The sequence below is a fragment of the Musa acuminata genome, chromosome BXJ3-1, assembly GCF_036884655.1.
Source record: "Musa acuminata AAA Group cultivar baxijiao chromosome BXJ3-1, Cavendish_Baxijiao_AAA, whole genome shotgun sequence".
Lineage (NCBI taxonomy): Eukaryota > Viridiplantae > Streptophyta > Magnoliopsida > Zingiberales > Musaceae > Musa > Musa acuminata.
This window is the reverse complement of record NC_088349.1, coordinates 6,766,642-6,787,641: the sequence shown is the minus strand read 5'-3', so window position 1 is coordinate 6,787,641 and position 21,000 is coordinate 6,766,642. Positions and strand designations below refer to the sequence as shown.

At 34.5% G+C, this 21,000-nt stretch overlaps 3 protein-coding genes across 4 annotated transcripts; 1 reads left to right on the top strand and 2 right to left on the bottom strand.

Moving 5' to 3' along the window:
- Positions 1-583: 583 nt before the first annotated feature.
- On the bottom strand, positions 584-8,510 carry LOC103983507 (protein LNK2). 2 transcript variants are annotated; one of them, XM_009400717.3, is made up of 11 exons: positions 8,274-8,510; positions 4,741-5,125; positions 4,539-4,659; positions 4,363-4,468; positions 4,141-4,236; positions 3,994-4,059; positions 3,157-3,885; positions 2,906-3,063; positions 1,169-1,308; positions 945-1,022; positions 584-837 (listed from the first exon to the last, which is right to left on the bottom strand). In XM_009400717.3, exons 1-10 carry the CDS (start codon positions 8,298-8,300, stop codon positions 946-948), a joined length of 1,905 nt encoding a protein of 634 aa, XP_009398992.2. In that variant the 5' UTR covers positions 8,301-8,510; the 3' UTR covers positions 584-837; position 945. The 2 variants fall into 2 exon arrangements, with proteins under 2 accessions (XP_009398992.2, XP_009398993.2); XM_009400718.3 differs by having other exon boundaries at positions 3,157-3,876.
- Positions 8,511-9,924: 1,414 nt separating this feature from the next.
- On the bottom strand, positions 9,925-16,986 carry LOC103983516 (probable magnesium transporter NIPA6). The gene is made up of 9 exons (XM_009400728.3): positions 16,649-16,986; positions 16,501-16,557; positions 16,059-16,149; positions 15,796-15,956; positions 15,560-15,687; positions 15,307-15,444; positions 12,500-12,592; positions 10,726-10,843; positions 9,925-10,624 (listed from the first exon to the last, which is right to left on the bottom strand). The coding sequence occupies exons 1-9, from the start codon at positions 16,776-16,778 to the stop codon at positions 10,494-10,496; spliced, it is 1,047 nt and encodes a 348-aa protein (XP_009399003.1). The 5' UTR covers positions 16,779-16,986; the 3' UTR covers positions 9,925-10,493.
- Positions 16,987-17,526: 540 nt separating this feature from the next.
- On the top strand, positions 17,527-20,177 carry LOC103983532 (wound-induced basic protein). The gene is made up of 2 exons (XM_009400758.3): positions 17,527-17,671; positions 19,808-20,177. Exons 1-2 carry the CDS (start codon positions 17,598-17,600, stop codon positions 19,878-19,880), a joined length of 147 nt encoding a protein of 48 aa, XP_009399033.1. The 5' UTR covers positions 17,527-17,597; the 3' UTR covers positions 19,881-20,177.
- Positions 20,178-21,000: the final 823 nt, after the last annotated feature.

The window sequence follows — 21,000 nt, the reverse complement described above, 5'->3', positions numbered from 1 at the left end:
CTTTCACATGCTATATCTTCTGCTAGTAAAGCTAATGACATTAGGATAACCAAGACTAAGAGTTTCCTTTTCATAACTATAGAAATTTCAATATAAAATTTTGAAGTCTAAAGACCGAGATACTAAAGAAATCTAATTATAAGTGATAATCTATAATTAACTTACTGTCATCGTTAAAATTATCTTTTTGCCCATTATTTTTGTGCCACTCATGCACCTGATATCTGATATTACGTGCTATATCTTTCATTGGCAAAACTAATAACGTTAGAATAAATCTGATTAAATATTTTATTTTCATAATTATAAGAATTTCAAGATAAATTTTTTAAACGTAAAGATCTAAATATTAAGGAGATTGAAACACTAGATTCATAATTATAAGAATCTAGTGTTGGACCAATTCAGTTTTAATTTGAATTAAACGATGAACAGCCCTAGATATATGTAAAGCGGATCTATGAGAAAAAGAAACACCATCTCGATCATTTAGTGTGATTAACATATTCCAGGAGAAGGAAAAGGTTATCAATAACGTCTCACGAGAAGTCAGATTTAAGTTGTTAGTTTAGAAGGAATCATCTACCAGCAGCAGCCATTATTGAAGATGACAGATTAGATACACAAGTACATTAGTAGCAATCTGACACGACAATTTGCGACGAACATTCAAGGTTGGACTTTGATGCTCCATTTTAGTTATCTGGAAACAACACAATGGAGATCGAGAAACCAAATTCATTGAAGTAGTTCACAATTAAACAAGGAACTCCAAAAGCACATCCTGATATGTTTGAATGGTTCTGACCATTCATCCGCCGCCATTCTACTGATTCACTACGGAAAGAGAAAAAAGTGCTCATCATCAGAAACAAGTTCCACAGGCAAGAAAAAGCGATGATTGCGAATGCAATTGGTAAGAACTTCAACTTAATGAATCTTACTTTAGGCTGAAGGTTGCATTTCCATTTCTCCAGTGTTCCCAGGATAATCTTCTTGAGCGTGTATAGATGCGTTTGGAACTGAGCCAAAAATCACAGCATGTAGTAGTTAATCATTTTCTGTGTTTCTAAGAAGAAAGAAGTTTATCTCTCTCTAATAAAAGCATCAAAAAGAAAATATGGAAGGAGTAACCATCCTTTTGTGCCGAGTTAGAATAACACATTACCAGGGTCATATGCAACAGGTGACTGTGGTAGTTCCTCTTTGACAGGTCTTGTGAATAGTTCTGAAGGCTTAAAAAGCAGGTGAGCCACAGTCCGGTCAATGGGATTTGTATGTGTTTCTGCCTCCGACAACACTGAACTTCTGCTAAGAATAGAAACTGAATTAGCATGAGTTATATTTGGGCATGTGCATGCGCATGAGAGAGAGATTTGCAACTAATGCGATCAATGCAATAAACGTGCAAGAATGAAGTTCAACACATTTGACCAAAATTTACCATAAGGTAAGATGAGGAAATGATAAGCATAAGAGTACCATACAACAGAAATCCTAGGCAGGAAGTGACTAAATATATGAAAGTTGAGAAAAAAACCCAAGAGTGAACAATGGTTGGAGCTTTATTTTTGGAAAATCTAGAGGGTACCTGATTTATTAAACAAGTAGCAGCCATACTGCTTCTCCCCAGTATGCCTTAGGACCTCTTTTTTAACAATAAGGCATGTGTTACCTCAAGATGATGATGATTCTTGCTATAACACAATTCTATCATTGAGTATCCATTTACTACGTTTGTGTACTCTCTTCTATTATGTAATCCACGACTTCTAATATGAACACCAATCCAGGTCCATATCATTTTATTAAGTGTAATGAAAACAAGATTGATATCATTTTTATTTTTTAAAGATCAATCCATGTCACTCGAGAACAATCATCAATGGAAGAAACAAACTAATGAACTCAAGCAATGTATGAGATTCATGCGAGAACCCGAACATCAATATGAATAAATGTAAAAGAATGAGGTAATTTTTTGTTGCCCAATGAAAGGGAAGCAAGTTGGTGTTTGGCCAATTGACAAACATCATCACAATGAATTAATAAAGAAAATATGTTTTTTTTATAAAAAAGGTGGATATCCAAAAAGTAAATTTTGGACCTTTTTATTTGTTTTAAAGATGAGATGATGGTAAACGAGTACTATCAATACTATTGCTTAATTCAAGATAGTAGGCATGTTCTTTTTCTTAGCATGTCCAACCATTCTCCTTGTAACTCAATTTTAGAAAATACAAGGGGATGGAGAAAAGGTTATCTTGCACATTAAATCTTTATAAATTTGATGGATTAATATAAGACTTATAGAGAGGTTAAGCACATGCAATACAGATTTGAAGAAAATGAAGGGTATAAACACAATTGTGCTTTGATATGCTACAATGGCTAAATTGCCATTGGCTATAGAATATAAAGTGCGGAAATCCACAACAACATTTTTTAAGGCATTTAGAGAATGAGATATAAAATACATACCTAACTGGGCCAGAGAATAAGAGGCACTAAACTTGTCTAACAAAGTAAAGAAACTACAAAGCTTGAGAAGGAGGTTTTACCATAATTGATTTAGGAGAAAAAAGGCGTAAGATTACTCGTGGAAAATTACAATATCATTGTAAAGAAATCAAACTTTGAGAAGGAACTACCAATTAGAGAAGATACTAAGAATAGGATAAAAAAACATATAAAGAATAAACCTAGGTTGTGAACATCCATGAGATTATAAGTTAGTAGATGGTAATTTCTTTGAAGGAACAAGTAAAAGTATTTAAAGTTTGATAAAGAAGTGTTAGCTTGTATATTAATGGCTAAAAAGAACTGACTTTCAAGAAAGCTAATACAAATACAGATTACCAATCATGAAAAAACATTAGACTAAGCCCTATTTAGGTAAACTCACCTACATAGCCTCTTTGTCTCATCATCTGCAGGAAGCTCTTCTTCATCCCTACTATTTTTGTTCGAACTACTTGTGTCACTAGCACTTTGTCTTTCCATAGCACTTCGTGCTAGACGAAACAAACTATCTCGAATACAAAGCCGGATTCTAATGTCCAACTGGGTAAAGAAGACAAATATTTTTGCATTAGATCAAATTGCTTGGATCTTAAAGCAAATGAGAAAAAAATACTACATGAAAGAGAATCCTGCCTGCCCGAGAGCATCTTGAAGCTGATAATATATCATTTCTTCTAGAGAGTGATCCTCATTTATGGTGGAGACCCTCCAGGACTCTTCTTGATCAAATAGTATGTTCTGTTCTGGTGACGTAAGCTTATTTGCACTACCATCGACTGCAGATGAGGTAGTCATAGATTCCTGAGTCTGTTTCCTAGATGAGCACACTTGGGGAACCAATGAATCAATAGCGGTATTTGGATGAGCAAATTGTTGCTGTTGCTGCTGAATGGCAAGCATTGCCTGTATTTGCTGACGCCTTCTCAGCTTTTCTATCTTTTCTTGGGGCGTCATTTTCGGTTGTCTTGAAGCCATATCAGATGGGCTATCTAATGCGTTTGAACTCTTTGGGAAATACATTAAAGGCTTATGACCAAAAGAAAGTGGTTTTTCTTGGTTCCTTTTCATATAAACATGTTGGAAAGGATATGCTGCATATCCATCGCCACAAAACATAAACAGATTTGGGGAGTCTAGCTGTCCATTGTTAGCAGGAGCTCTGACTTGCCTTTGTACTGTTGTCTGAAAAGTGTTTGTTGGAGTTTCAGAGCAGGTACTCATGGTAGAGCTTGGAAGTTGCGGGCTTTCGTTTGTGTTGCAGGACCATGTGGCACTAATGTTTTTTAAGTGTTTAGTCTTCTCTTTTTCTTCAGCTTTTTTATCTGACATCAGAGGTCTCTTTTGGCTATTAGACTGCAAATGCTAATAGTGAGAACATGTCATGTTGAAAGCACTAACCATGTCCACATGAAATGTTGAACTACAGATGTAAAATGGAAATATTCTTAGAGGAAGTCAAGAAAAAATTACCTTATCTGAAAACAGATTTTGTGCTTCACAGTATTTGCTTCCAGTTCTGAGAGTACTATCTGCTGTCTGTTGAAGTAGATAAGATATGTAGCCAACTGGAATACCTGCTAAGGAATTTAAAGAACAATCAAATCTTCATATATGTACCTTATCTTCTGGAATTTCTTTCCCAGAAGAAAGTTCATCAAGATGCAAAGAGGAAGGATCCAGGCCAAAATGTTGGTCCTTGCTTAATGGCATATCCTGTTGTCATAATAAATCAGGGTCAATTTTCCATCTTTCTAAAGTAAGAAGCCATAACAAAAACACAAATTGTAAGCTATTGATAAGTTTGCTTTAGTGATTTGTTAAAACAAGAGACAAACTTACGGGCAGAGGAATTGACTGTATAGTGCTATTAACCACATCAGAAGATGCTGACAGAAACTCTGCTGCATTGCTAACCATTTCATGTCCAAATATGGAGTCATTTCCACTGCACGCAAGGATAAGAATGACATTTTTTGTTGATAAACTAAATGAGTAAACATGGTTAAAGGAGATACCTGAATATTTTGTCAAGATCTTCAATATCTCCAATATGAGCCCAGTCACAATCAAGGTAACTCTCATTATCTTTCTCATCTTTGTCATTACCAAACATTTCAGATGGACCATCTAGCTGCACTGTACATGCTCAAAAAATAAATTTTATTTCATCATGTCACATTCATGTGACAGAACACCACTAGAGTGACACGGATTTACCTCTCATTTTGTCAAGGTTTGTTGCTTCACTGATATCAAGCATCAGATGTGTTCCCAAAGACCCTCTATTACGAGGATCATTGTATTCTCTATCAAGTGCAGTGCTTAAAGAAGGCAAATCAGGCCATGAATCTGCATCAAGTTGTGCAGCAGAAAGTTCTTCATTTGTAATAAAAGTAGAATTATTGTCCTGATTACTCTCCAGAAAATTATTTTTAGATCCTGAACTCTGTTCATTGGACCTTAAGCCAATGCTTGCTTCTTCATTTCTCTGTTTCCTGCCATAATTCCCCAAAATAGATAATGTACTCTCTTCAGCACCCTTAGGAAAAGGGACAATATCATCCTCATTCTCAGGAAATTCAGCCCATATTGACTCCCCTACCTAAAAATTCCCAATAAGAAAAGCAAAAGTCAGCATACAGATGTTGTTAGATTAAAAAAGAAATGGATACTGAAACACATGAATATTTTTTTCAGTTTAAATTTAACAGAAGTCAAGCAAATGAATTTCTTCTTATATGGTTAAAATGACATGCACAAAGATCTGACTGCTTTGTTAGGAGATTGTAGGCTAAGATGCAATTCTTGCCTCAATTTAGAAGTGATACATCCAAAAGTTTTGCTGACAACACTAGATTATAAAGGGAACATTAAATCATATTAAACTATCCAAAAGTACAGAGATGAGGTTTGACAAATTATTTGGACTGTAACAAGAGTCTCTGCTTATGACATAAAAGATAATAGTGAAACTAGATATGTAGCACTAGGTTAAGGAAAAATATTACATATAAGGCATCAGAAACATAATACATACAAAGAAGAAAGAAAACGAAACATCTTTAAGGACGAAAGCCCATAAGCTTGAATTCTTCAGATTTTTAAACAAAATATGGATAATTATTTTGCCTATTACAAATGTAAGTCTTTCACTCTTACTCATGGCCCTGGTGAAGGTGATCATTTTAGAGATGGCCTAATAATTCTCCTTTTCCACAGAATTTTATTTTTGGGGGGAGGTGGGTGGGAGGCGGCAGTGGGAGGAAGGGGGGAACAACAAAATTATCAGTGAGGTTGCATATGATACAAAAATGTCCTGGCTGATATTCTTATTGGACTGAGTGTTCAGTGATATAGTATTTCTTTTCCTTCTTAGAGTATATTTTTTCTTATTATTTTCTATTTTCTTTTTCTTGGTTTCGGTCTTTCTATGTTCAAAACTTCAATGATACTAAGTTTCCATTCTTAGGAGGATAAATTTGGCCTTAATTTAGTGGTACCTTCCACTGAGTGTATCTTTGGCTTGATTATCATTATCAATAAGTTGTAGATTCAATAGGTCCAGGAGGTGGACTCTAAAAGATGAAATGATTTTGATAGGCCATAATCCCCTGACATGATGCTTTGTCAAAGGTTATACATTCACTAAAGCATGCATGCTGGATTAAGATATAGACCCATGAGTGTCGAAGTACAACATCAGATATAGTTTGAACTTTGAACTTTGAAGCATGGAAAACCAAATTACTGGCCCATTACCAAGAGAGACATGTCTACGAATTGAAGATGCAAATTTAAAGGACAAAATATGTTCAGAGTAGTAGAGAAACAATTTTTACACAATAACTTGATCATAATTATTTAAGACAAAAATAATACGATTCTCAGATGCGGCAAATTCTGTTTACCATAATAGTCCTATCTCAGGATTTTTTACAATCATGATAACCATAGTAAGTATTTCAACTGGAAGATTTGCCATGGAAGAAGGGAGCATGTCTCCCCTTGCAAAACAATTCGTGGATAAAAACCACTTTGTAGAACCTAATTAACAAATTAAAAATATCAATAAAAGCTAACCACATCCAAAGTTATTATTGAAGCTTAGCTTGATGATCATAAGCTCAGCTTAGTTATTTGAAACAACTAATAGCTTTATATGCTTTTACAAACCAATGTGAGACACTTTTTCATTTCAAGAATGTTGATTACATGAGGTGTAATAAGATCAACCTAGAACATAATATAGCAAGATTACTGGTCAAAACATCTAGCATCTAGTCCAACAAACATCCAATACATGAACATATAGCCGAGCAGATCAATGTAGCATTGTCCCAGAGTTAATTCAAATAAAATGATGAAATAGTCAGATAAAGTTATGTCCTAGACATCCAAGAAGAAGACTGAAAAAGAACAAATCTCAGACTCCTCATCTCAGTCCATAGAAAAGACACATCTTTGTTCAGGGGATGCTCCTCCAAAATTAGACAATTTGGAATTTTCATGGAATATAATTTTGCCTATCAATAGAAGTTAGGTTAGTGATTTTACATGCCAAAACAAAACTTAAAAATTCAACAAAAGGTTCTACTTGATATACCATAATAGCATAAGGGTTAGACATGGTTACGTTACTTGTCGTGATGATATAGCATGGTTGTACCCGTTAGCACTACTATACTTCTACTAGATGTATATTCTTACTACACTTACGTATATTTGAAAATTCTGATATGTAATCTTAATTATTTTTATATTTGTGAACATATATTCAGATTTTACGTTCCTTTGAAAAAATATTTTTGCCATATGTATTATTTAATAAGTTTATAATCTATAGAGTATATAAAGTCTATGTTATGATCTTTTTGTTAAAAAACACTAAGAAAGATTAGATGTTCTTGTGTATTCCAAAGAAAGGTACTGAATGCAAAAAATAAAATATTAAAAGTTTTGAGCAAAATTTTGATTTTGTATCTAATTTTGCTAGTAGCAAGCCTTGATGTTTACTAAGTCGTGGTTTGTTCATATGTTTATGTCTTGATTTTTCAATTCAAAGAATAACTCCTAATATGAATATATTTGGGAAAACAATTATATATTTTTAGGATTTTTCCAAATGAGATTTGTTCTGCATAAATGTTACTTGTATTGAAATGTTATGAAACCTTGAAGATGTAATGGAATTTATTGAATATGCTATGGATGTATTGTTGGTTAATTGACTATGTTTTCAAAGCGTATAACTGAATATATATATATATATATATATATATATATATATATATATATATATATATATATATATATATATATATATATATATATATATATATATATATATATATATATATATATATATGTTTATTTGTTTACCCAAGCATGTTTTTTTCACTTCGTCTTCACATTTTATCTGCTTCTGGCTGCCACATAATCATCTAACCATGACCCGGTTTCCAACTACAAGAAGCAGATCTAGAGTTATTTAAAACCCTAAGAACAGCTGCAAAACTCATCTACAAGCACATACTACATTAAGAGTTCAAGAAATGCTAAAAGTTGATGTTTTTCTCGTTTCCAGAAGAAAAAAGTTATCAATCCAGCAATATGTTCGATTTGAAGTGGATTATTAAACGAGTCGATTTGGCTCCACGATCCAATTTCAAGAAGCCATATTCAAAATTAGAACAAAAAAGCAAGCTAGCACAAAAGGGAAGAGAAAAGGAAAGGGGAAAGTCGTGAGGGACCTGATGCTGGTCGTCCCAATCAAACATCCTCCGAGAAGCAAGAAATCTCAAACCCCAAACCCAAACTTTCCGATAGCTCGAAATCCGACGCTAACATCGCAGATCCACCGGATCCGTCGCCGAGGAACCGAACCAAAGGGCCGCCGCCGCCGTTCTACTCCTCTTCTTTCGACTTCCCACGGTGAGCGGGGTGCTGTAGGACTCACGGCGGTCTGTTTGTTCTGACCGACCACGGGTAGCTTAGTGTTGGGTTGGTGCAGCGCCACGTGTCCCTCCGCATCTCCGCTTGTGGCTGAGCGGCGTCGATCAAATGCTCCCTCCCCATTGGCCAGCGCCGTGTTTGATCATCATTTCCTACCGGATTTGGGTTTCATTTCACGGAGGCTACACACACACACACACACATACATATATACCCAACCCCTCCTAAATAATATATATCATATAAAATATTTTAACCCTCATATATGTCACTGCCGTTGGCTTTAAAAATACTTAAAATATCCTGTTATTAAAATATTAAGTATAAAGAGGGAAAATAAAGAAATTAATTTATGGAAATATATATAATAATAGTTTCGAAGGGCAAAAAAAATTGAAGTTTCTTCAATAAACGAAAATAAACTATAACTAGTGATATTTAAATAATATTTTGGATTTTGTAGGAAAGTATATGCTAAACTTAAATTTAGTGGGATAAATATAACAAATACTAATTGTATATTTATATGCATTTGTTTCTGAAGGAAAGTATTATTATCTACTGGTTATGGGGCAATATGGTTATCAATTGGCTAAGCTTTCAACTTGTGGTCGGAATCGGATGGGCTGTCTATATCGCGGTTTGGCCTCACGAGCTGCGTTCTCATCTTCTTATAATATAATATAATATTATATTATAATATATATATATATATATATATATATATATATATATAATTTTATGTGATATTATATTTCGGATTAGACCATTTACATTCATTGGCTAATTCTTGGATTCTAATCGAACTCACTATTTAATCTTAATCGAACTTGTGAATTCACATTACTACTAAAATTTAAAACATATATCATCTCATAGATCAATTTTTCCAATCTTTTAATATATTTTTCATATTGTAAAATTATAGAGAAAAGATCAGTTTCATCAAATATTTGCATTGTGATAATAATAAATAGTGATATCAGATGTAGATGTTGATAGGACACAGTTTGATCTATAAACGACCTAAAACGAAGGATTTACATACAAATACCACTATTTTATTTTGTGCTTGATAAAAGTGTTATTTTTAAATAACTTGTATATTGGCACCTTGCAATATTCATAAAATTATATTCAGTGATTTGTCAAACATCAGAGAAATTTCATGTTAATCAAATTAATTATGCTTTATGAGTGCAAATTTTGATGGCATAACAAGTTAAAGATATAAGTGACGGAAGATTTTAGTGGATGAAAAACCCCATTCAACAACAAAGAGACTGTTTGATCTGCAAATTGTTCTACTTAGACAAATAGAAGCTTGAAGACTGAGCAGAATAGGAATATGGCATATCAGCTCAATCTAGTAGTTTTACATTCATACTACTGGAGCACTTCTAAATAGCAGCCAACAGACCTAAAGGATTGCCAATTCACAAACAAGAATTATTAATTAACCTTGTACTGCAACACAAATTTCCATTACAATTGTTTTAATAGTTCATAGCTAAGAGACCATCTGAAATTGTCGCATTCAGTTAGGGTATCACCTTAACTTGCAGACAGAATAACTTCTTGATTTTTGTACAAATTTAACAATGCATAAGCATGCGTGATGAGCTACATTGTTCTTCACAAATTCTGCAGACAGATTATTTTTGCACTCACATTTTCACAGTCATCACACAAATCCCTGTATTCACAGAAAGAATCTATACTTATATCAAACATGTGCATGGTGGCTGGGCAGGATCACCATCAATCTGGCAAGCTCTGGGCCGTTTTTTAGAATTCATTAGAAAGTGCAGCTGCATTCCAGATCCATGATTTCTTCTGGCACCAGTAATGAACACAAAAGGTGTTTAAAAGCCTCAAAACGGCACTCACAGATAGCACCAAGGTCGGACACTCTGCAGTGGGATGTCGATTTGTGTTAAAAATAATTTATATTATGATTTCAGCAGAGGGATCTTGACATTCCAAATAATGTTCGGACAGACTCATCTCCTTATTTGCTAGTAGAGCCCCTGCCTTCTTAAGCATGCATCTTCTGGATATGCCGCATCCTCCACAACATGCTTCAGCATTTCCCCATTTCCAGAACAAAGTCGAGTGGTTAAGGTTGGGGATAATGGAGCATATAGACCTGCATGAACTCTCAAGTTATTTGAATTTTGCAGCAAACAATGGTTTCATAGCAAAAATCATAGATAAATATTTGCGAGACAAGTAAACTATATTGCGCACTTCTCGAGGCATTCCTATCAAAATCTTTTGTCACGTGCAATAAAATAGTCCCAGAGAGAACAACAACGAAGCCACAAATCTCAGATATGATGCTTCCAAGACCTTGTCCATCCCAATCCTGCAAATATTCATTAATTTCATGAGATGCTTTTAACACCAAATTTGACCCACTCAAGGAAAATACTGCTTAGACAAACCAAAAGTTCTGGCAAGTTTTTATATTCAGAAAGCTTAGGTTTGAGCTGGCTTCAAAAATTTTTGCTTTTAAGTTTCAGCAAATATTGACACACACTACTTAGCAGCAAGACAAGGGTAGAAATCTTAGCTACCAAACGGTGCCCTAGCAGCCATTTTAGCAACTGAAATTTTAGCCTATACACAGTGTACTGGCCTGGTGAGGCCCAAAAGGGTCAGCTTTGACTAGGAATCCTTTTGACCAGATAATCATATAGCTTAGGTAGGTTACCTTATTATTAGAATATAAATTTTGAGAGCTCTAGAATCCTCTTTTGTAAGAATTCTATAAGTTAACAAGATTAGCTTTTCTTGGCATATACATACAAAAACTTTAAAGGCCTGAAGAACACGCTTGGAAGCTTATTATGTAATTTTGTTTGTTAAACGTTTCCCTTCTTTCCTCTTGTTCTCTACTGGAAGGCTCTTTCTCCTCTTCAAATTGAAGAGAACTCGATAGTTTGATCTTGTCATGTAGTTTTGTTTCTTCCTTTATAGATTCCTCATCTTGGGAGTCATTTTCTATCTCATCTCCATGCATATCTTGAGCTCCACATGCATTCCAAAAGCAAAATGATGTGTATGTCTTTCCTCAAAAAATAGAATCAACCTTAAAACTATGTTTTAAATTTGATCCAGTATTGCCTCTTACCTCCTCTTGGATTCCTTCTTGACCATAGCCATATGGAAACCTCTTAGGCGCTATTAGACTATTGTTCCCCTACCCTCTTCCATTGGTAAAATTTGGAACTCATGGAAGGTGGATTGCTTCCTCCAAAATGGCAAAGTTTTGCCGATGGTTTAATTTCAAACAAATTTTAATGATGTTCATCAGCGTTAAATGGTACATATCTGATTATTGTCACTCGTAGATCGGAGAATTGTAGTTATTTCCATTTCATTTTTTTCCTTTTTATGTTTGCTTTCTATATCTGTACTTGTTTCATCTTCTTAATGAAACAAAATAGCAGAATTGTTGCTTTGATGGAAAAAAAAAGAAGCAAATGTACAAGTTCAGAGTCAGAGAGAACTTGATTTGGATTTTATTAATAATTTACATCATATTCTCCATTTGTTCTTCAAAAAATAATTTGTAGTATGAAAAAATCGGCTATATCCTCCTATCAATTTTAAAGATAGTTTATGGTATCTTTTTTATAAACATAATTAATGCCATAACTGATCTGCCTCCAATAAGTCTTTCAAACTTCTTTCCATTCTTTTCATAATGATGTCCCAATTATTTGTTATCTGCTGGCCAATATCTTTTTCTTTCAAATATAATTATTTGTTAAAATTTAGAGCAATCATTCATAGTCAATAAGCTTACTTGAACAATCACATTTTTTAATGTGTATTACAAGCGTCAAGTTGCTGGTGCAAAGTTATTGTGAAACAAAAGGCTAACAACAAAGATCTGCAGATTCCAAAGGTGAAACCAACACAAGCTAGCCACTATTTGGTTTGGCTACTGTCAAGACCTAATAGAATAATTACTGTTATAAGAAGAGAGATATTCACTGTCTAGTTATAAGCATACCTTGAACATTATAACACTTGCTACAATTGTAAGTGTAGTAAACATCACATAGTATATTGGAGACACAATGGCTGTATTGAAGGTATCAAGAGCCTGAAAAATATAAAAGAAAACCAACTCAACATGAACAGCACATAAAATTTGAAAATGTTAAGTATAATATACTTGAAAGAAATAGTAGTAGTGTTAGGTTCCACAAGTGAGATATCATCTACATAATAGAACAATGAGATAACCACTGCCAATTTTTATGAAAGAAGAGACAAGAAAAGAGGAGAAAATTCCAAGAAAATGTAGGGGCATCAGAATCTCAGTCAAGTCATGAAGATATGAACATGGTGTTCTGTAGATTTTTTTTGTTCTTTGCAGATCTTTCAAAGTGGTAAGTAGCCATTTTGCAGCATAAGCAACATATACAGTTAAAAACACAATGCTTAGACAATAATATTCATACCATTAACAATTTTGATTTTTTTGTATCTCATCTATCTCTTTTAGGCTTAAGAATGAATGCTTTTCCATAATATAAGATGATGCAGGTTGTAGATTCTTAAAAATTAAAATCTTGGACAAAATGAACAAATGGTTCAAATAAATCATAAGGCACTTTACATCTCTATTTGTCATTGTCAATCAATACTATTTTAACTTTTTAAGCATATCTTAGACATATCTTCTCCTCGGCCATTGTATCTTTGTCAAAATATTCCTGTAATTTTCTTTTATAAATCGTTACAGTAGTTAATACCAATCACTCTGACAATAGCTAAGTGTTTTCTCATTAAACAGTCTCATTGAATGTAGTCAAAGCATAGAAGTTAACATGAAAATAAACACACATATCACGTCTAGTGTAATGAATCCATAGCAAGACATTAAGAGACTTATCTCAGTTTTTAACAAATCCAGAATAGTTTAGTTTCTCCCAGTCGAATATTCCCATTACCAGTAAGTTGCAACAGCATTACAAAGTAGAAATAATCCCTCGAATAAAGTCAAAGTTCGTATGTTGGATATTGTCATTTGCATGTTGCTTATGCCTCAGTGTCTTTCTTTCTAGGGGGATTTCTCTAGAAAATACCCACATTTAGGGTATTTCGCAATCGGTACCCCTCTTTTGTTTTTTCCCAAATAATACCCTAATTTGAAAATTCTTTAGTATACCCCTCGAAATTTTCTTGGCAAATATTCTCACCCATTTTTTCACCAATTGTAGACTGTTATAGTGTTTTCATTTGGCTCGTTTACAGGGTTTTTCAATAGTATTTAATATTTATAGTGTTTTTATTAAGGTATTGAAAACACTGTAAATGCTCTTGAAAAAAACTGTAAGTGACATTATATTGTGTCTCTCTTGTTGGTATTGCTCATAGACCATTATGGCACCATATATTTAGGCTTGTAGCTGGTTTGGTTGAGGTTGGGAGTCCATTTGAATCATTTACAGTATTTTTTAGTAGATTTTACAATGTTTTTATTGTGGTGGCTAAAACACTATAACAAATCAATTTTTGATTTTTATTTTGGTGATGTTATTTCTAAACTATTACAAATACCTATTTGAATAATAGTATGATAATGATATATCAAATGATTTCTAGTGTATTTTGATTCCATTTGGTTTATTTATAGTGTTTTCAAGTAGGTTTACAGTGTTTTTGTTGTGGTGGTTAAAACACTATAATAGGCCAAAAAACACTGTAACAGGTTAAGAAACTATAACAGGCAAAAAAAATTTGAAGAGGCAGTTTGTGTATTTTTCAAATTAGGGGGAAAAACAAAATGGGGGGTACCGATTGGGACATACCCAAAATGTGGGTGTTTTCTAAAGAAATCACCCTTCTTTGAAAAAACATACTCTTGAATCCTAATACCTCCAATTTCCTCAACAACCAACATAAAACTTCTTACTGCTGATATGATTTTATCAGAGGTAAATTTGGTGAACAACATACTTCCAACTAAATCAACAAAATCTACCACACATAATCATCAATATGTCATCCAAATACAATGGTATGGATGGTTGCAATGGCAAGAAATTCATTAGGAACCTCTTCAAAAGAGAGCCAAAGGATACAGAATTAAATAATATATCCATGAACTTCATAAGGCCAATCCTTTTTCCATCTTTAGATATACATGAAGAGAGAAGCAATGGATTAACGATCATTCTGACTGTCATAAGCATAAGATTGTCAACATAAAAAAATCTTAGAAACACAACAATGAATTCATTCTGCGCAACAGTGCTGCAAATCAATAGTAGGAACAATATGCTATCTAGTCATGTAAAACTACAGTAGGATTCAGCACATTGCTTGTGCTGTCTATTCCCAGAAGGCCAGTGCTGCAAATCAATAATAGGAACAATATGCTATCTAGTCATGTAAAACTACAGTAGGATTCAGCACATTGATTGTGCTGTCTATTCCCAGAAGGCCAGAACATTCATTTAATTAACAAATGGAACCTATGCCTCAATTAAACAGTTCAGCAAAAAGATTATGAATACTTTATGTGATATGTAGAGTAATATGCCTACATATATGATATTTAGGATTTAACCAAAATATTTTTTTATAAACAAACATTCTTTTGAGCTGTAAAATTAACAAAATGAGATATGAAGGCTGTTCCTCAACTAAATGGTTCAGCAAATAGATGATGAATATTTTAGGTAATATGTAGACTATTGCACCCACATATGATCTTTAGGAACAAAACAAAATTCTGATAAACAAACATTCAACATCATTCTTGAGCTGTAATATCAACAAATGAGATGCAAAGAAAACCATGCTAACCTTGTTAAGATAATTCATTTGCGTTATCACACATGTGACCACTACCAGCATAAAATACCATGTCTGTGGATAAATTAACTGATTCGTGCCCTCAAAAGTCAACTTCAAAGATGTCCCTAGTGCTTTAACACTCATTACCTGTAATTTAGCTAAGTATTGAGTTCCAAATAACAGAAAACTCTATCAACACAGTCCATTCAAATTTTATCATTGCTAGCATGAGCTGAAGCATGATAGATGAAAGAAACATTACCGAGAGGGAGCCCATCAAAGAGCAAATGCCAGTGAAGATCAAGACATTTGAGTTTCCATATAGTGGAGCAAAATGGAAAACAAGAACGAAGACTATGACAATAACTGAAGCCACGTACAGTAAGAATGCTGAAGAATAACCAAGTCAACAATAACATGATAAGTAGGTGGTCATTCTAATAGATGTACACCAAGAGGGAAGGGAAGAAGCAAAAATATATATAAACTCAGGCATACCAGTTTGAGTTGCCATATTCCATATCTCTTGGACCGAGGTAATTGCTCTCTCTTGTGGTGCATGAATGACAATTACAACTGAACCAGCAATGCACATAACACAGCCCAAAATCCCAAGAGCATGCAATTTCTCTTGTAAAATAAAGTGAGCTAGAACAGCACTACAAATATATTTGACATGCTATCAGGACCAAAGAAGATATGGAAAGATGATCCTCTCTCCATAGGTCAAGTAAATTCAATAGATACAAACAGAGAGTTACCTAACAATTATGCTTAGAGCACCCAATGGAGTGACAAGGACTGCAGGGGCGAATGCATAAGCTACAAAATTGGCCACCTCTCCAACAATCACTGAGAATTAGAAATCGTACCTTTAACAACATAACATGCTACAGTAATAACTCATAAGAACAATCACAGAGAAATAAAAATCTTATCTTTAAACAGCATAATATGCTTTAGTAATTAGTCACAAGTCACAAGAAGGAATATAACCTACATCTAACTTCTTCATGTGAGATTGCTTTATCTCATGAGAAAAGATAGATAACCATAGTGAAACCCCAAGCCGAACACACAACTTGGCATCCACCAACAAGCCAATACCAAAACAAAAGAATTGAATCCCTGTATTTTCATTTAGAATAAAGATAGACCAACTAAGAATTGCATAGACAGAGAGGAAGGCAAAAAGGGGCTTACTTGTGATCATACCAGTCCACCAGAGGGGCTCCAAGAGGTAGGAGTATCCACCAACCCCTACGTTTTATGGGTCGAATACCATCTACTAGTATCAGTGTTGAAAGAAACAATTATCAACAAGAGGAAGAAGAGTTGATGATGAGCTGACCTGCTCGGACTCCAGAAGCAGCAGCCGCCCTTCTGAGGCCCTTCTTCTTGATGATGAAACTGGCTCCGATGAATCCGCTGGATAGCAGAGCCAGCACGAATCCCTTCAGATTGTCCGTGGAGGATCCCATCTTACCACAAAATCTACCCTCTCGCTCTATAGACCGGAAACCAAAATCTCCAAGATTGCCTTTTTTTTCTCTATTTACACGCCTCGTTTCCGGCTGACATGTTCCTCAAACGGATTGGAGAAAGAAAGAGGAATTGATCGATGGGGTTTTACCAGTCAGACGGAAGATTTGGATCCAATCAGCAGACAACAAGAACGGAAGAGACGAGAATAAGACGCAGGGCCAAAATCGCCATTTTGTTCGGAGAAAACTCCAAGCAATTATTGCAGTTGGAGCCTTTCGGTTCCTCTACGACCTTAAACTTCTCTCCCGCTTACAGTTGCGGGACCCAAATATGAAATCAAATCACAATCGCGGTGCAGAAGTGGGCCTCGTATTACCAATTTGTTTAAGAAACTGGTTGTTCATCGCGTCCCCCGCACTGAAGTCTCACCTGTACAGTTACGTCTCATGTGTACCGAATCCCTACAGCCCAAAATTGGACGAGTCTCTTCCCGTGTCAGGCTTTTATAGAGAACAGGATCGATCCATATCCCAATTAGTCTCTTGTAATCCAGCTAATTATGCGATTGTATTCCCAGCAAGAAATATTATTGATGTTGAGAGTATAATTTATATTGATAAGAATGAAATGACGATCTTAATTCAGCAACGATTTGTGTAGGCCCATGGAGGCCCAATTATCCCAAACCGACTTTCTCACGTGCAATTCACGTGGTTTACAGCCGTATACATTTGTTTTTAGACACCGCCCTTGCAGAGTTTCTTCTCGTCTCTGTAACGGCGGGCCGGCAGGAGAGAAACCCTAACCCTAGCGACATGATCTACGACGTCAATTCACCTCTTTTCCGTTCCTTCCTCAGCCAGAAGGGCGGAAGCTCCGGCGACAAGCGGTACGATTCTTCCCTTCCCTCTCGGTACCTCTGCTCGGTTCCCTACTTGTTCTTTGGTTGTCAATGAGCCCTGTTGGGTTGACTTCCGATTCTTCCATGTATCGTCATGGTTCTTGTTTGAACACGGTTTCGTCGATCGATGGGTGAAAGCTTGTATTTTTGATGTGAAAAGTTTTGATGTTTTGCTGCTTGAGCAATCTTGGATTTGTTGCAGCGATGACAGGGTAGTCGAGAACTTTAGAATCTTGTCTTGATTAGGTTTGTGACTATTTAAGGGAATAAAGTGTTATTCTATAGTAATTCATGGACTTTATGCTTCTGAAGAAGGGGTTTATGTTCTCCTAAAGCAGAACTAAGACAACAGATTCACTCCTGATGTGTCTCAATTTCGAGATGGAGGTTTCTTGTCAAATAGTTGGAATTAACATAAGTGAGAAATTTGCCTTCTTTTTTCCAAAGAAAAGGTAAAAGAAACAGTTAGCAATAGCGAATAGAAGACAACGATAAAGGCAAAGTTCAAACAGTTAGTTCAAGAGAACCTTTGCGTCATAGCTTGATAATAGGTTAAGTCTCAAGATCAATTAAACTATAGAAACCTCTTCGTTTTTTTTTTTTCCCTTCCGTGGAGAAGGTAATCGAAAAGGAGCTTGAAGCATCGAATAAAAAATTATGTGGGACTGGGTTTGTGTTGTATTATCCATCAGTCTGTTATCAGTCTAGTGTGAAACTTTGTGGTTTCTTGTGTGAACCTTGATCTACGTGACTTTGAGCCAAATGTTCACAATTTAGGAATCAGAAAACTGCTCGGTAGTTGTGAGACTTGTTATATTCACTATTCGATGAATTGATTATCAATCAACCCAATGAGATTTCTTGGGCTATGACAGAATTAAAAGAAATGACTAAGTTGCATTAAATTTTCGTATCATCATTGGCATACAATTATAGTGTGAATAGACTGTGGAACAATAATATTTGATTTAGATATCCTCTTATATTTAGCATAAAATGGTTAAATTGGCAAATGCATTCTGGGTACACAGGGTTAGAGAATCAACCAGTTTTGCTAATAAAAAAAAATTCGGCATAGTGTCTGTTAATGAATCAGTGTGCTGTATGTGGAAGCTATTCTAAGACTATCATAGATAACATGTGAAGTAATAAGAACATAAAATAGTAAAGATGCCTCTCTTCTGTGATAGTTTTCTTCTCATGAGTAATACAATTGACAATGACACTACGTGGTTATGAGCTTGGTTAGTCCTTTTTTGCTTTTTTATTTCTCTTTGAGGAAAAATGATTATATTTTATTAAGAGCTTTACTGTTTGAGTGGGGAAATGTCATCTAAACTATTTACATTTTCTCAGCCAGAGGACAAAAAAAAATGCTACATACATTTAATACAATCAAATGTTCATTGGGAAGTCAGTATGGGAAAACGGTTTTAAGTGCAATTAGAGATAAGGAGGTTGGCAAGTTCATGTAGAATGCCGCCTTCCCTGCTAGAAAATTAGTATGTCTTTTCATTATATTTCTTTCATAAAAATGGTTACTATACTGAATTGCAGTTAAGCTTTAATAAAAGTCTTACGTTGTGGTAGCTTACACTTGGTGATCCTAGATAGGAAATGGAACTTACAAAGGGGAACTTACAGATTCCTAGTGTCTTGCTTGATGTTGTGATTCAATTCTAAGGACTTGCAAGTGGTTGTTTGGGATGATTCTCTAGCAGTGTAGAATATAGAATAGAAGTGTTCTTTTCTTTTTTTTGTCCTTTTTATGATCTGGTAGATCTGCATCAAAGTACCACTGACTTAAACAGCACTCTGGATTGTATGAGATCTCATTGTAATACCGCTGCTTGTAAGTTCTTGTAAATGAAAAAAATGCTAGAAGTACTTTGTGTTTTTTATATATATTAATAATTGCATACTAAGGTACAGAGACTGTAACCATCTGATCTTCAAAGATCATTCTAAGTAGACCTCGCCTCATAAAGGTTGTTGCATGTTGATTTAGGTTTATAAATTTACCCAAACGACTAGTCTTCTGTTCCTATTACTGTAAGTTTTCTGCATGTCAAATTTTCTTGTTTCCTTTCAAATGATGGAATACATTTGTTTTGCCTAAAATAGGAAATCTGAAGAGCAGAAACCAAAGGAGCACAAACCTAAGGCAAATGAGAACAAGCCCGTGATGACAGAATGATCAGATAGCAGTTCATCATGAGGATACATTTTGGAATGCTCACTGAAATTGTGATACGTAACAAGTTACATCACCTCAGATGGTTTGATGATCTTAAAAAGTTTGAACTCTTGATTGAATGCTTGTTTTGCTGAATGACTGAACCTTTGTTAAATGATACATATGCATCAAAGCTTAGCTTTGGGTGCTTTTCCTTATATTTGTGAAAGATTAATTAAAATTGTTATCGCTTTGTGGTGGTTGTAGCTGATGTATGGGTATATTTATTTGGATATTATTTGCTAGTGTTTTGTTGCCTCTGTGTTGTTTTTTTTCTCTCAAACAAAGACATTTTTGGAGTAATTAGAAAAATATATAGAAGATTTAGAAGTAAATTAGGGTTTGTTTAATTGGTTCAAGTAAATGGCATGTCTTTGGTATACCCAAGACATTTTTGGAGTGACTAGAAAAATAACTAGAAGATTTACAACTTAATTAGGGTTTGTTGAATTGTTTCAAGTGAAAGACATGCCTTTGGTATACCCTTATTAATCTCAAAAGTAGAAATAGAAATCCATATATGATTATCTAGAAAATATTAGAAAAAGATGGAACCCAATTCAAAATCCTCTTTTGGAGTCCATCGAGATCATGTCTAAATTAAGGCTCTCTTTGCTAAATGTCTATCTTCTTGTGCAGAGAAGCAAGCACACTTCTTTGAAGAACAAGGTGACAACAATGGTCTTGTCGTTGCTTCTCAAGTTAGTTAATTTGAAGAACAAGGCGATACCAGTCGTATAGCGGATCACAAGTCATATTTGATGACTAATGAAAGTTAATTTACATTCTGTTTGAAGGACTAAATAAAGAATGTGAGGGGGTCTAATGAAACTTCTAAACTGTTTTATTTCACTTATATAACTATTTAGTCTAACCCTACATGTGATGCATTCATCAATAATAATTAATTCAAGTGCCCAAACTTACTCAAAGTGTTTGTGCTCAACAAAAAATTTGCCATAATGGATCTATTATTCGAGGTTTAAGATCATCCATCCATCTTACATACGATGATAACATAAAATGTGAAATTGATCGATAATATTTTATTTTTATAAATCTTTAACAGGATCTATGATTT